At 51.3% G+C, this 14,198-nt stretch overlaps 1 protein-coding gene across 2 annotated transcripts in view; it reads left to right on the top strand.

The window, feature by feature from the left end:
* GRID1 (glutamate ionotropic receptor delta type subunit 1) overlaps positions 1-14,198 on the top strand; it is a 686,225-nt gene that overhangs the window by 200,773 nt on the left and 471,254 nt on the right. For both annotated transcript variants that reach the window (XM_047761781.1, XM_047761782.1), the window contains exon 4: positions 8,258-8,463. In XM_047761781.1, coding sequence (XP_047617737.1) covers positions 8,258-8,463 — 206 coding nt within the window. The remainder of the gene's footprint in view (positions 1-8,257; positions 8,464-14,198) is intronic.

The following is a 14,198-nucleotide window of genomic DNA, read 5'->3' as shown; positions in this document are numbered from 1 at the left end:
TAGCCACAGGAGGATCAGGTTGGCGGGGGGCAGTGGGGGCGGTGGGGGGAAGCACCAGGGTTGGTCAGGAGGCAGAAGGGGAGGGGCGCATTATGGGCAAGAGCCCTCAATGTGATTTCTTCGGGAAAGAATAGATGAGGTGTAGGAAGCAGGCTTGGGATTGGCTAGCTTGAACCATTTTGGCAGGCTCTTTCGCACAGGGTTGTTCTGGGTTGTCTGGTACTTGGTGCTGAGGTGATTGGAGCCGGTGGATAGTGGCTCAAAGCCTGAGAGTCCCCATTGAAGAGGTGGCTCTGGGGTGGTTGGTTTGTGTATGGGCAGGGTGTTCTTTCTGGGCGAGTGTCTACTATCTGTAGGAACTGATTATCCTTTGACGGACAGTCTTCCAGGCTTAGCAGGGCCCCAGATGTCAAAGTGTCACAATACAGAAATAAAAGACATGGTTAATACAGAGAGCACATTTTTTTTGGGGGGGGGGCGGGTGTTGGGGATGGGATATCATTCTGGAGGACTCCCAGGACCAGCAGGGCAGCTGAGATTGTGACTAGGACAGGAGAGGCCTTCTTCCCAGGTGAGGACCTGTGCAGGAGGATGTAGAACAGTGGCACTGTGCTGCCAGGGAAGGTGGGGGTCGATAGTACCTGAGGGTCCTTCTGCTCAACTGAAGCCAGCCCCTGCCTGAGTCTGGGGGGGCGTTTTCTCTGGGGGAACCTTGTCACCTCCTAACAGGGAGAGGCCTGCACATCCTGCTTTATTGAGATCTGGCTCAAAGTGCCACATCTGTGTGTCTCGGCCCCTCCCTTTGCAGACCTCCTAAGGGACTGCTTTGTGACCACCTGCCCCCTTTAGAGATGGCCTTTCTCACACCCACGTGGATTGAGAATGCATCCATGAAATGCAGTCTGCAAATGGAACACATTCTGTTATTTTCTGGCTAGATGAGAAAGGAGTTAAAAAAAATGTCCATAGAATGAAAGTTGTGTCTCAGCTTTTGGAAAATTTGCCAATAATCCTGAAGCACTTCTACCTGTGAACTTCTGGGTGTGGGGTGGCAGCCCTCATACATATATATGTGTATTACAGATGGTAAAATATTCTTTACAAGTACTCTGAGTGCTTGGACATTTCTTGGAAATTGAAAATAGTATGGGAAGCAATTTGAAATGTGTTCTTTCATTTCAATTACTTTTCAGAAAGTGTTTAAAATACCCATGACTCTGTGATTTTTTTTTTTTTTTTCAGAAGAAGCAGTGTGTTAGTCATAGCTGTCACCTTAGGTTTGGGAGAAAAAACTCTTGCCCATTTCAGGTTCTTGCTTAACAGGGCTATGCCTCTATCAGATCTCATGACCCAACAGTTGCTGAAGTGACCCTAGGCTTCAGGCTGGTTGTTGCTTTGGTTCAATTTAATGACACAGACTTTGACTGTCTGGGACTCTGTGCTGGGCACTGAGCCTTAGGGTTGAACAAAGAAATGAGAAAGACCCAGTTCTCGCTTCCCAGGCCCTAGAGCTATGCAACTTGAGGGAGACATGAATTATGACTTGAGGATCTGAGATTGCCTGAGAAGAGGTATGATTTCAGATGGAAGGGTAAGGCTCTGTAAGTTTCAAATTGGGAGCATCTAGGCTGAGGGTATGCATGTGTGTATGGGGGGAGTGGTGTGGGTATGTTTATGGTGTGTGTGTGTGTGTGTGATGTGTGCTCTGGTGATGTGTGGGGTGTGTATGGATGACCAGGGAAGAGCAGAGAACTTTTTTCTGGAGTTTGGGTGCATGGTTTCTGATGGTGGTGGTGGAAGTGGGTGATGGTGATACAAAAGCAAAATTAGAAAAAGCTAGTAGGGAGTTCCTGTTGTGGTGCAGTGGAAAGGAATCCGACTATTATCTATGAGGATATGGGTTCCATTCCTGGGCTTACTCAGTGGGTGAGGGATCCAGTGTTGCTGTGAGCTATGGTGTAGGTTGCAGATGCAGCTTGGATCCCACGTTGCTGTGGCTGTTGGCATAGGCCCTCAGCTGTAGCTCTGATTTGATCCCTAGCCTGGGAATTTCTGTATCTGCCATGGGTATGGTCCTAAAAAAAAAAAAAAAAAAAAAAAAGCTCTTAGTACCAGAGATGTATCAGGCTAAGATGTATGGAGATTATTCGTGTACATTAATAAAGTCCCTAGAAAGCTTATTGTTTGTTTGTGATTGACTCTTTTGAGAATATTAATTTCCTGGCAACTTTGAAAGAAATGTGTTATTCACAGAAGGTTTTAGAGGAGCGTCCTATCACGAGCAGATAGGAACTTAGAGAACATCCCTGCAGGTGGCACTGGTGGGCAACACCCAGGTCAGGGGGCCGTGGTGGGAGGCTGGGGCAGAAGTCCCAGGGAGAGGCTGGTGGTGCCTGAACCTGGGGAGGGATCGTAGCGATGGCCTCACTCTGGAAGGTTTAGGAGCCGTGGGGAGCCCTTGGCCAGCCTGGGTTTCTGGGGTTGATGTCCTCTGAGCCTGGCTGATAGAGTGGGTGACGCCAGAGGGAAGCCTGGAATGAGGGCATATATGCAGGACCGCGTGAGGGGAGGAGTTAAGAAGGGGGCTCAGGGAGGAGGAGAGAGCTTCCAGGATGGGTGGTCACAAGCTGGGTTCTCAGGAGAACCTGTGGAAGATGCAGAGAGAGGAGGGTCCCATTGCTGATGGCTTTGGCGTGGGTTTTAGGGCAGCGTGGTGTGGGTGGCAGTGGGCAGAGAGGGGTGTGCCCAGAGGTGCCGGAGGGTGCCTGGGCCCAGCCTCGGAAGCTGGTCTGTGGAAGGGAGGGGGTATGGGGCAGAGGAGGCCCAGGGCTCGGGTGCTGGGGGCACATGTGCTCCCCTCTTCCACTGCTGGTGCCCTCTGACAGCTCCTTCCCTGGCAGCTCCACAGTTCAAGCTCCCTGGTCCTCCCTCTTCCTGGTCCCCAATATGGGGTGAGTAAGGCCCTTCTTCATTTGCTGCCATCATTCTGGAACTTTCCATGTGCTGCTTCTTCTATCAGGAGTGTTCTTCCCCTGCTGGTTTGGGGCCGGCTCCTTCTCACTGCTGATCCTCCCGGGGGTCTCTCCCACCTCCACCCCTGCGCTTCCTCCAGCCCAGCATCGGCTTTCTTCAGTGCTCACTCCAGTGTTGGAAATGATCTATTTAGCACATTGTTTGTTTCCTGTCTGTTCCCCAGTCCTGAAATGTAAGTGTCACGCCAGTGGGAACACCGTGGGCTCATTTATTCTTGTCTCTCAGCCCCTAGGAGAGGGACCAGCACAGAGGAAGCTCTCAGTGAATATTGGAGGGAGGAAGCAATGATCAGTGTGGACAGGATGACTCCGGTATTGGAAAGACTTCTGATGACCAGGTCTCCTGAGAGCTCCACGGATGGGCCAAGGAAGCTGACGCCTGTCCTGGGGGTCTTGTCACATCAGGTTCCTCAGGACCACATCATGCCCTGGCCCCTGTTCCTGGAACTGCTTCCTTTCTTTGGGGAGGAGGGTGCCTCTCTGGGAGCCTCTTCCATCCCTGTGGGTGGCCGGTGCCCTTGTCCATGGCTTGGGCCTCCCCTCGCCACCTTGGAGAGCTGTGTGTGGTTTGCCTTCTCCTGCCCCTTCTTGGATGGAACCTGGGTGAAGCCCACTGTGGCCCCATCACCTCCTTCTCCGGTGAGGGTGGGTCTGGTTGGGGGAGCTGCACCAGCAGTGGTGGGCCTGGCTGGCCAGTCTGCCTGAGAACTCCCAGCGGAAGGGCCTGGGGTAAGGTCCTTAGGGGCCAAAGGGGTGCCCGCTCTGCTGCCTCGCAAGCAGCCCAGGCCCTGTCTAACTTCTTGGAGAGGTCTTCCTTTCTGGGGAGCAGCGGTGGACAGCTGGCTCTCTTGGGGGGATGGGGGGAGGGTGGCATTACAAACCTGTTCTCTGGTAGGGAGGAAAGGACTTTTGCTGGAGAAGCGGCCTTCCTTGGCCCATTCCTGGGGAACAGTAGGAGGGTGGCAAAGTTAGCTTCTGCTCCTGACGGTTATTCTGCCCCCCAGCCCTTCCCAAGTGCAGCTGAATAAGACCTTCAGAGGCTGAGAGCTGACCTTTTCAGCCAAGTGGGAGCAGGCAACTGTAGCCTGCGGCTGTGGTCCCTCAGGAGCGGTGCCTTCAGTTGGCATCACTTATTCCAGGTGTGAGAAGCCGACCACTGACAGGGAGCTTAAACTCTCTGTGACGGCTCAGTTCCATCAAGGGCTACCTGAACAGAGGGCAGAAGCGCAGCAGCTGAGGGCCTGTGCTCTCTGTGTGCATGTCCTCATATGTACCTGTTGGTCCTGAGATAGTGGCCACCCCTCCCATGGTACCTCCTATTTTCTAGGAAATGAAAATCTTCTGGGTTGGGATGGATTTAGGCAGGGGGGCCTCAGCGAAGAGACTGAAGAGGACTTCTCCCCTAGCCTGTGAGGACCAGCCATGCTGGCATGATGTATGAGGTCCCTGGAGCCCGAGCAGACTTGTGGACCTGTGGGCATACACACAGAGCCACGCTGGAGCCCTCATTGCTCCTGGGCTTGTGTCAAGGTGCAGAAAGCACGACTCTGCAGACATTGCCAGGCTCTGCCAATTTAAAGACTTGCAGTGGCCGTGGAAAGCACCAGAAGAGGAGTGGGAGCTGCTAGATGGTGGGTCTCAGAGTGCTCTCTTCATGCCTGTCCCATCAGCTGTGCTCAGATCTGAGTCAGAGTCAAGGCCAGCCAGCAGTAAGACCATTGGTGTCCAAGAGAAGGGACAGGGCTACAGAAACTACTAGTGTCCCTTTTCCCTAGCCCCCTGTGGGAACGCTGTGTGTAGGGTGATTTTTTAAGACGCTGGCCTTGCTCTCAGTGAAATTTTCATAAGATGTATTAGGTAAAATGCTTCTGATGAACTTGTTTTATCAGTTAGTTATTGCTGAGAAACAAACCATCCCCGTACTTAGTGGCTTAGAACAACAGTCATTTATTGCTTTTGTTGGTGAGTCTATAGATCAACCAGGCAGTTCTGCTCTGGGCTCACTGATGCACCTGATTCTTCTCCATGTGTGTCTGCATCCCTCTGGGAAGCTAGCCTAGGGCTGTTCTCATGGTGGTGGCAGGGTCCGAGAGTGGAAACAGAAACGCACACTTACTCAAACACCTGCTTATACCATAGATCAAAACAGGTCATGTGGTTGAACCTAGGGCCGGAGCTGGAAGGGTCTTCAAAGTGACAGGGCAAGAGGCATGGGAATAGAGAGGCTGTAATGCAGCTCCTCTCCTGTGTTTGGGAACGTTGTTTCCAATGCACTGGTTATAAGACAGTTTCTCAGGCAGACTGTGCACTGGAACTTTCTGTGATGATCCCTCATCACGGATCGGATCGTATATATATGATCTATATCTGTACTATCCAGGACGATAGCCACCAGCCAGACAGTACTTAAAATGTGGCTAATGTGACTGAGGAACTGAGCGTGTGATTATCTTTAATGTTAGTGAAATTAAGTTTAAATTTAAATAGCCACAGGTGACGAGTGACAGCCCAGATGGAGAGGAAACCATCAAGGCCATTTGGGCACAAGCTATTGCATGCCTGGCACACGAGCTGCTACTGGTTTGGGCGTGGGTGTCTGCTGGGTGCTGAGATGCTCTCAAGCTTGGGCAGGCATGAATTGTGCCGTGCTCAGGAGAGGGATGGGCCAGGGTTAACACCAGCCCTGAGTTTTTCTCGTTGGGGGTCCCCTCCCCCTGCTGCCCTTCTGTTCCTTGAGTCTTTTCTGCCCATTTGCCAGACCATTCCCTCTGATGCATGCAGAAGCTCTGAAACACCTCCTCTTCAGACTTTTGTTTCAAGAGGCTTTGAGGCTACAGATCTCTAGGGACCCAAGCAGCTGGATGGGGACTGCATGGCCTCTCTGGGAATCCAAGGGGTGTTGCCACCTGGGGCCTGTGTGTTAGGAGCCCCTGGTGCTGGGGCAGGTGTAAGGCACTGTGTGGTCCCCTTTGGGGGGAAAGATGGCCATCTTGTCTCATTTGGCAGCTTTGGGGGAGCCCTAGGGCTTGGTGCAGAGGACCCTTTCTGCCTCCTTTTCTCTACCTGATTCAGTCGGTAAAGCAACCCTGAGACCCCCTGTTCTGTCAGGCAGGCAGTTCTGAGCACATGTTTGTGCTCCAGGAGCCAGGCTGCTGATGGACAAAACTGGCTGAGGTCGTGGCTAGACTTGAACACATGAACTTGAATATCAGTCACATGTTTGCCATCTCTAGAAGGGCCCCTGGGGCTCTCATTTGGGTATGGCTGTGTTCTCCGATGGACTGTTAGAAAGTCGGCTCTCCGGGCCTCCTAGGGGCAGGCTCCTAAGATGCAGGCAGGTGGTACCTTCAAGAACTGTGGTTCCTCAAAGTCCTGTGGAAATGGTAGTCAGGGACTTTCATCCCCAGTGTACAGATGAAAACACTGAGGCACAAAGTACATGTATGCTTTGCCTGGGTATTTAAGGAACTGTACTAAATTCGAAGTGTCTGAGTCCATGGAAGGTACTCAGACCCATTCCAGGGCTTCCCCCTCCCCCATGGTGGGAAATAGGCACCCTGTGTATGTTCCCCAAAGCACCCCAGTCATGACTGCCTGGGTGTTCCAGTCTCCTCCCTGGCACTGTACTTGGTTTTTGATGGCCACTCTTGTCCTGTTCGGTTAGGATTAGACTTACTGGTGAGCTCACCTCCCAGCAAGATTGCAACTGTGCCTGGCACGTGTGGAGTTCAAGAAGTTTGTGGAATGGGCGTGAAGTGAAAGTGGGAAAGGGACTGGTTGAGAAAAACAGACGGGTTGAATTAACACTGTGCATCCCCCCCCCTTTTTTTTTTTAAAAAGTAAAGTATAGTTGATTTGCAACGTTGTGCCAGTTTCTGTTGTACAGAAAAGTGACTCAGTTATATATATATAAATGTATATGTTCTTTTTCTCATATTATTTTCCATCATGGTCTATCCCAAGAGATTGAATATAGTTCCCTGTGCTGTACAGCAGGCCCTCATTGCTTATCCATTCTAAATGGAAGAGTAGATGCAAAACACTGCGTACTTTGAATTTGATTTGGGGTGACTGGATGGGCCAGGTGTGCCTGAGGCAGCCCATGGGCACCCCAGGCACTGGGAGGGTACAGCTCATACAACGTGGGCTGGCCCAGAGAGGGTGGCTCAGGTGCAGGGCCTGCCTTTCAGAACTGGAACACAGATACACACCAGATGAAGCAAATGTCCCCGGCTTGAAAACTGACTTATCCATTGAGACTTTGGGCTGCAAGTGACAGAAATCCAGCTCAAGATGGCTTAGGCAGGAAGGGTATTCTTTTGGCTCATGGAACCAAAAAATCCAGGAGAAACAAGCTTTCTAGATGGACCCTGAAGCTTAAATGACATCATTTGGAGCATGCCCAGCCCTCGGACCTGCTTGCTGCCTCCATTCTTGGGCAGAGCTCCTTTTGGAGCAGCCAGATGGCCGTGCAGGGCTGCTGCTGAGAGATTTGGGCCCTCGTTTTTGAAAAAGTTAGGCACTGTCAGCCCTCACAAGAGTGGGTTTGCACTAATATGTGGTAGAGCTGGGTCCCAAGCTCCTTTGGAAGCCTGCTCCCTGGTCATTTATTCCAGCTTCCCATGCCCCGCTCCTGTCCTAGGCTTTCATCCGTTCCTCCTGGCGACCATGGGGGAAAGAGCAGGGAAGAAGAGCGGGTCTCTCTCCCAGATGCTCCATCAAAGTGCCAGGATGGTGTTCAGTCCAGGACCATCCTGGACCACCTGCTCACCTCTCAACTAGTCAGGATGTGAAATTCTGGTTGGACTCGAGGTGAAAGTCACTCCAGCTAGAAAGAGAGTGGAAGAGGAAAGTTCAGCCAGGAAAATCAAGTGCCTGGAACAAGTCAGAGACTCAAGCCTCAGGGCTGAGGTATGAGGTACAGGCGGTTTAGTTACAGTACTGAGGCAGGGACCAGGGCTAGGCACCCTTGGGCTGGGACAGTCTGGTAGTCTTAGCTCAGCAGTGAGAGCCAAGGAGTCACAGCCCTGGGGAGCAGAGCGAGGTGGAGGGAACAGGGGTCCAGGACTAGGGACCACCACCCCATGCAGCCACCAGGACAGACTGCCAGAACTTTCATTTCTATTGGGTGGAAGCAGTAGGGGGAGGAAGGGAGTTTAGACTCCCTCTAAGGTCCCTTCCCGCTTAAAGATGGTTCTCTCCCTTTCCTCTTCTTCACTGCTCAGATATCCGTGGGCTCCAAAGCTTTCTGGACCAGGCCTCGCGGCTGGGCCTCGACGTCTCTTTACAAAAGGTGGACAAGAACATTAGCCAGGTGTTCACCAGCCTCTTCACCACAATGAAGACAGAGGAGCTGAACCGCTACCGGGACACTCTGCGCCGGGCCATCCTGCTGCTCAGCCCGCAGGGGGCGCACTCCTTCATCAATGAGGTAGGTGGTGGGGCCTGGGGCGCTGCCTGCAGCGCTGCCCAGGCCTCCCTGGGGGAGGCTCAGGTGGGTTGCAGGTGCAGTTTGCTCAGGTGTGTCTGAAATGGACCATGGGGAGTCTTTGGTGCTGGTCCCACAGCACATGCCATGAAGGGAGAGACCCCAGCACAGCTTGGCTCCCAACAAGTCCCTGTCAGGTGACCCAAGGCCTGCCCAGATGCTGAGAGGCTGGGGGCGGCTGATGGGAAGCCTGGTTATAAGTCACTGCCAGAGATTTCTGCAGCAAAACCCAGGCTGTTTGTTTGTTGTTTTTTCCTTTTAATTTTCCTCTCTTTGTTGACAGGTGTAAGCCTCTAGGGATAAAATAAATTTCCAGTTCTCTGCAGAGGTGGGCAGCTCTGCTTTGGGATGTGTTGGTACCTGGAGGAGGTGTCATTTGCATATCACCAATGATGCCTGGTGTATGTGCTTATTTCTTTGGTGCCTGGGATAATCAATGACTTTTTTTTTTTTTTCTTTAAACACCTCTATTAGGGATTAGGACCTTCTAATGAAGACAAGGCCCACCAGTTTAACACATTATCCATTAATTTGAGAACAGACAACTAGAAATATTCTATGTGCTGGCTGATTGGTGCCAGCCCTGGTGGTCTAATGGCAAAGAGGTGTCAACCTGGAGTTGGCAGGTCCCTCTCTGGCCTGGGCTAGTTTTTCAGGGACAAGCTGGGGGTGTGACGTGCCTGGTAGTAGAGGTAGACTGAAGGGGTCAGGGGGCTTCTGAATGCTCCCAGCGTTTTCCTTTCCAACCCCGGTCACCTGTTGGGCCTCTCCGAATGTAAAATGAAGTGAAAGGCAGAATTATACTAATTCCATTCGATGTCCTTTGCTTGCTTATTCTGCTTTCTCCTCTAATTAATTATTACTCAAAATGCTACCTCATGCATCGGGAGCCAGCAGAAGCCCACTGCTGGAAAACTTAAAATTCAGAATGCTTAATTTGGTGCCGTTTGGCTGGCAGCCCTGCCGCTCGAGGCTAATCGGGTCCCTGATCACGCTGGTGGTCAGCCCCACTGCGAGGTCCGGGCGGTGCTCGGCATTTTCACTGGAACATGTTTCCCCGTATGAAGGGATGCAGACCAGTCATGGGCAGGCTAGGATTAGCAGCACTAATGTGCCCAAGCTTTCTCAGAATGTCCCCAGCAGTGTACGTGCCAGTGTCTGCTCCTCAGAAGGTTTTTCTCTTTGCTAAATTCCCCCAGTGGGAGTCTGCTCTGGAGCTGGCCTCTGCTAAATGTTGCCCGGCTCCTCCGCTCCCTCTTCTGCCAATCCCTTGCCTCCCTTTTCTTGCTTCCTTTCCTCCTTGCCACTGCTCTGCTGTTAAGCTTGCCAGTAGGAAGAACATTGACTTTGGAGGTAAGCGGCTTTGGGGTCAAGTCCAGCTCCCTCATTTACTCTTTGTGCGACCTTGGGTAACTCGCCTCACCTTTGTAACCTCAGCGTCTTCCTCTGAAAGTAGGGATGGAGGAGGTGACGGACATGATAAAGCATGTGACACGTGCCTTCTCAAGAAGCTTCTGTACCTGTTCATTGTGCACATTCATCATTTACCTTCTAGATGAAGGCAACCCTTGCCCTGTTTCTAGGCCCTGCAAGGATTTAACGCATAACCGTGACTAGCCTAAAGATCTTATTTCCAAGTGGCTAATTATGCAAACTCTGCAGTGTTGGATACACTTGGCTTGACTTTGCCGATGCTTTCTTGATCCCCCAGACCGCATTGGCAAAGCCTTTACTCTGCTGTGGACTGCGGAGCTGGAGTTGCCCCTGGAGTGACTGTTCTTAATTTGGGGCAAGAATGACACGCTCCCGGGAGGGGCAATGGAAGACCATGTGGTCAGACATCACCTGGGCTTCACTGCCTCCAGCTTCAGCTGCTTGGTCTTGGTCTCTGGTCCCACATGCCTGCCATTGGGAGGGGCTGTCACCATTTCCTGGGTGCCCGCCACCGACCCGGCCCTGTGGGTGCCTTCTATAATCCTCACACTTTGTAAATGAGGGCACCAAAGCTAAAAAAGTTAAGTGACCCTCTTAGGGTCAGGCAAGCGGCCACGGGGGTGTTGAACAGGACTCGAGTCCCACTTTGACCACTCCAGAGCCCCTCTGTGCTGTTACTGTGATGACCACAGGCACACACCTCACGTTATTACACTTCGGAGATAATTGTGTTTTTCACAAATTGACGGTTTGTGGCAACCCTGTGTTGTCAGATGATGGGTTAGCATTTTTTGCTACATGTATTTTTTTGGCCTGGCCACGCCCGGGCCAGGGATCAAACCCATGCCACATCGGGGACCCAGACTACTGCGGTAGCAACGCCGGATCCTTAACCCACGGTGCCACAAGAGAACACCTAGCAATAATTTCTAAAATTAGGGTTTATATATCTTTTCTTTTAAGCTTTAATGCTATTGCACCCTTAATAGATGACAGTAGAGTGTGAACATAACTCTTTTGTGTACTGGGAAACCAGAAAATTCATATGACTCACTTTGTTGCACTATCTGCTTTATTGTGGTGGTCTGGAACCCAACCCACAGTGTCTCTGAGGTCTGCCTGTGTGGAAAATACAAGTATGGTGGTAACTGCAGTGGGTAGAACACAGCCGCGCTGATTTTATAGAAGAAAATACAGTGTAGTTGCTTCTGTCCAGGGTCTGGCAGAGGTGTTTAGGGCGCTTATGCTCATCTACTAAGCATGGTAGGTGAAGGAATTTGGACTCTGGAGGTGAGCAAGACCTGTATGGTTGGCCCAGTAGGTCCCCTAGGAGAGACTTGGCAATGCCAATTCTGGAACAACCCTTTGTTCACTGCCCAGAAGCATTTCTTGGGCTTTGTGAGCAGACTGACCCAACCTCTTCTTTGTTGTGACAAGGGTGACCCTTCGCCAGGACACATTCTGAATTTTACCAAACACGGAACACTGGTGGGAGTGGGGAAGTAGATGGCCTCACAGCTGCATCGCTTTTGATGACATGTTGGTCTTGTGTCCCATCAGACCTGGCATGGACAAGTTACAGCAGGGGTGGGTTATGTGGCCCTCCCAGCTGTAACTTATCCCCTCCCCACTCAGAAAATCTGGCTGATAGGAGTGAGGGCAGAAGTTGGTTCTGCTTGAATCTTTTACACTTTGCTGCACATGAATCTGTTGGGAAGGCTGGCACTTCCACTGTCGTTAGTGACAAATTATGCATGACACGGGACATGGCTGTCGGGGTTCAGCAGGCTGTTCATATGTTCTGCTGTGAGAGGCTGCTCGCCCAGCATCCAGGAATGTGCTCGGGTGGGGGTGGGGGGCTTAGTTTGGGGGCCCATGCACTGCTGGCTTCTCTGTGACCCCACTTTGGGGGCCATCCTGGCCAGGGGTTATAGGTCTGGGGAGCTTAGCCTTGATGGTAGGTGAGTGTGGGGGGGTGCCATAGTCTGAGGCACTGGGGTGTGCTTGAGGGGGCCTGTGGTTCATATCATAGGCCCCACCTCAAGCTCCCCTCAGCTTTTCATCACTCAGTTTTGAATCCACATTCACTCCTCTGAGATCTTTTCATCATAGTCTTAATAATCACCGCATCAGCGCATTATCTTTTTTAAAAGACTCCCCTTGGAGATACTGGGCTCAGGGATGAAAGGACTCAGGTCTTCCGGTCCCAGACCTTGAGCTCCCCGTGGGGCTGCCCTTGGGGGCTGCAAGGGCACATGCCATGGAGCAAACCCTTCCATGAACTCAGCACTGGGGATCTCTGCGTGAGAGGAGGTGGCACCTTCCAATTACACCTAATTGGGACTGAATTGGACTCATTCTATCCTAAGCCACGCCTAGGCTCATTTCTAAGATGTCGTCTGCTATGCAGAGATGTAGTGGATGGTGACACATGTCTATGGTGCTATTCTCATGCAGCCTGTCATCCCAAACCACCAGCTGGAGGAATTGGGATGTGGGTGTCCTTTCCTCTCTCTAGGACCAGGGAAGTCCTAAAATGATCAAGGTGACAGCTGCTCAGAGGTGCCAAGGGCAGGGGTCTTGTTCCTGGCTCCTGGTTGCTGGAGGCTCCTCCCCTCTGCTCAGGAATTCCTTCTTTTATTTGTCTAGCACTTAATGAGCCTGGGTGTTGTGCCAACTTCTGGGCCGGGCACTAAGGCTAATATCCCTGCTCTCATGGGGCTCTCAGCCTGATGGGGAGAACAGAGATTTAAACAGATCCCATTCACCTATATAAGCAGAGGTGTGGGCGAGATTCTGTGAGAGCATCTAGGATGGAGCATCTGGCCTGGGAGAGATGGGATGACCAGGGGTTAGGGACCCTCCCTGGAGTAGGTGACACTGGGTCTAGGTCTATAGGAATGAACTTTCATTAACCTCATGGCCAAGGTGGGGCTAGAGACCGAGGTCTGGAGAGACCCACTGTCTTCAGGGACACGCGTGTTGTGTGGTTGTAGCAGTGTGTGTGTGTGTGTTGCAGGATGTGGTGGGGCTGAGGCTCTGTCAGCAGGAGGGGGCTCCCAAGTCCAGGCTGGGGAATCCAAACTTCGGGACCTGTCTGTTCTTGAGTTCCTTTTCAGGGTCTTTAAGGTTGATGATCTATAGTGGCCTCAGTAACCATAGCCCCAGTGCTGTTGCAGGTATGTATGTCTCATTGCTTTTTCTTCTCTAGGTCAGGTTCGATGGGGAATGCTTCAGTTCACAGTCAGTTTTGGCCCTGAGCTTCATCTCATCTTTCTGGAAGAGATTCTCTCCATCCATCCATCGGCTGTCCCTGTGTTGATGTGTCCATCTGTCCATCCATCCATCCATTCGTGAGTTCATCTGTCAGTACTTCCGTCCATCTACCCATCCACCCACCCAGTCATTCATCCATCTAGTGGAGATTGGGTACTAGTATGGTTCAGGAACTATATCAATTATCAGTTGGGATCATAGCAGCAGTACCTCCTCCTGGGGACCTCCTGGAATATTGCAGCTGCACCACAGTCATCATTGTGCCAGGCTCTCCTGGAAGCCAGCTGAGAGGGCCTGCCCTGGGGCTCTCATCCACCAGGGCCCTCTCTGGGCATGTGGGTGGCAATTTTAATTCTCATTCATCATTTCTGTGCTTCTATCCCTAAGCTGTGCTTATGCCTCCCTCTGTCCTTTTGCATCTTCTTTATCACTTTCTCTCCTCTCCCTCTCTCTTGTACTGGAAAGAGTAGAAAAATTAAGCTATTTTAAATATTTATGCAGAAGAATTGCCATGGCTTGCTCATAGTTCATGAGGCAGACACTGTGCCCTGCCCGTGCCCCACAGTCTGAGGACCATCCAGCTCTGTGCAGCCTGCAGAATTGGGAGCCTTTCCCTCCCATGGGAATGTGACCCTCTCACGGGCAGAGACTGGGTGATGCCCATCTTTTTGTCTTCTAAGAGCAGCACATGTCTTTGCCCATGATGACTGTTGAAGGAATGAGTGAATGAATGGATATTTTATATTTTTCTTTTTTTTTGATTTTTAAATTTTACTTTTAAATTTTTTATTATAATTGATTTACAATGTTCTGTCAATTTCTGCTGCACAGCAAAGTGACCCAGTCATATATATATATACACACATTCTTTTTCTCACATGTTCTATCACAAGTGATTAGATAGTTCCCTGTGCTCTACCACAGGATCTCATTGCCCGTCCACTCCAAATGCAACAGTCTTCATCTAC

The sequence above is a fragment of the Phacochoerus africanus genome, chromosome 15 (genome assembly GCF_016906955.1).
Source record: "Phacochoerus africanus isolate WHEZ1 chromosome 15, ROS_Pafr_v1, whole genome shotgun sequence".
Taxonomy (NCBI): domain Eukaryota; kingdom Metazoa; phylum Chordata; class Mammalia; order Artiodactyla; family Suidae; genus Phacochoerus; species Phacochoerus africanus.
This window is presented reverse-complemented; position numbering and strand designations above follow the sequence as displayed.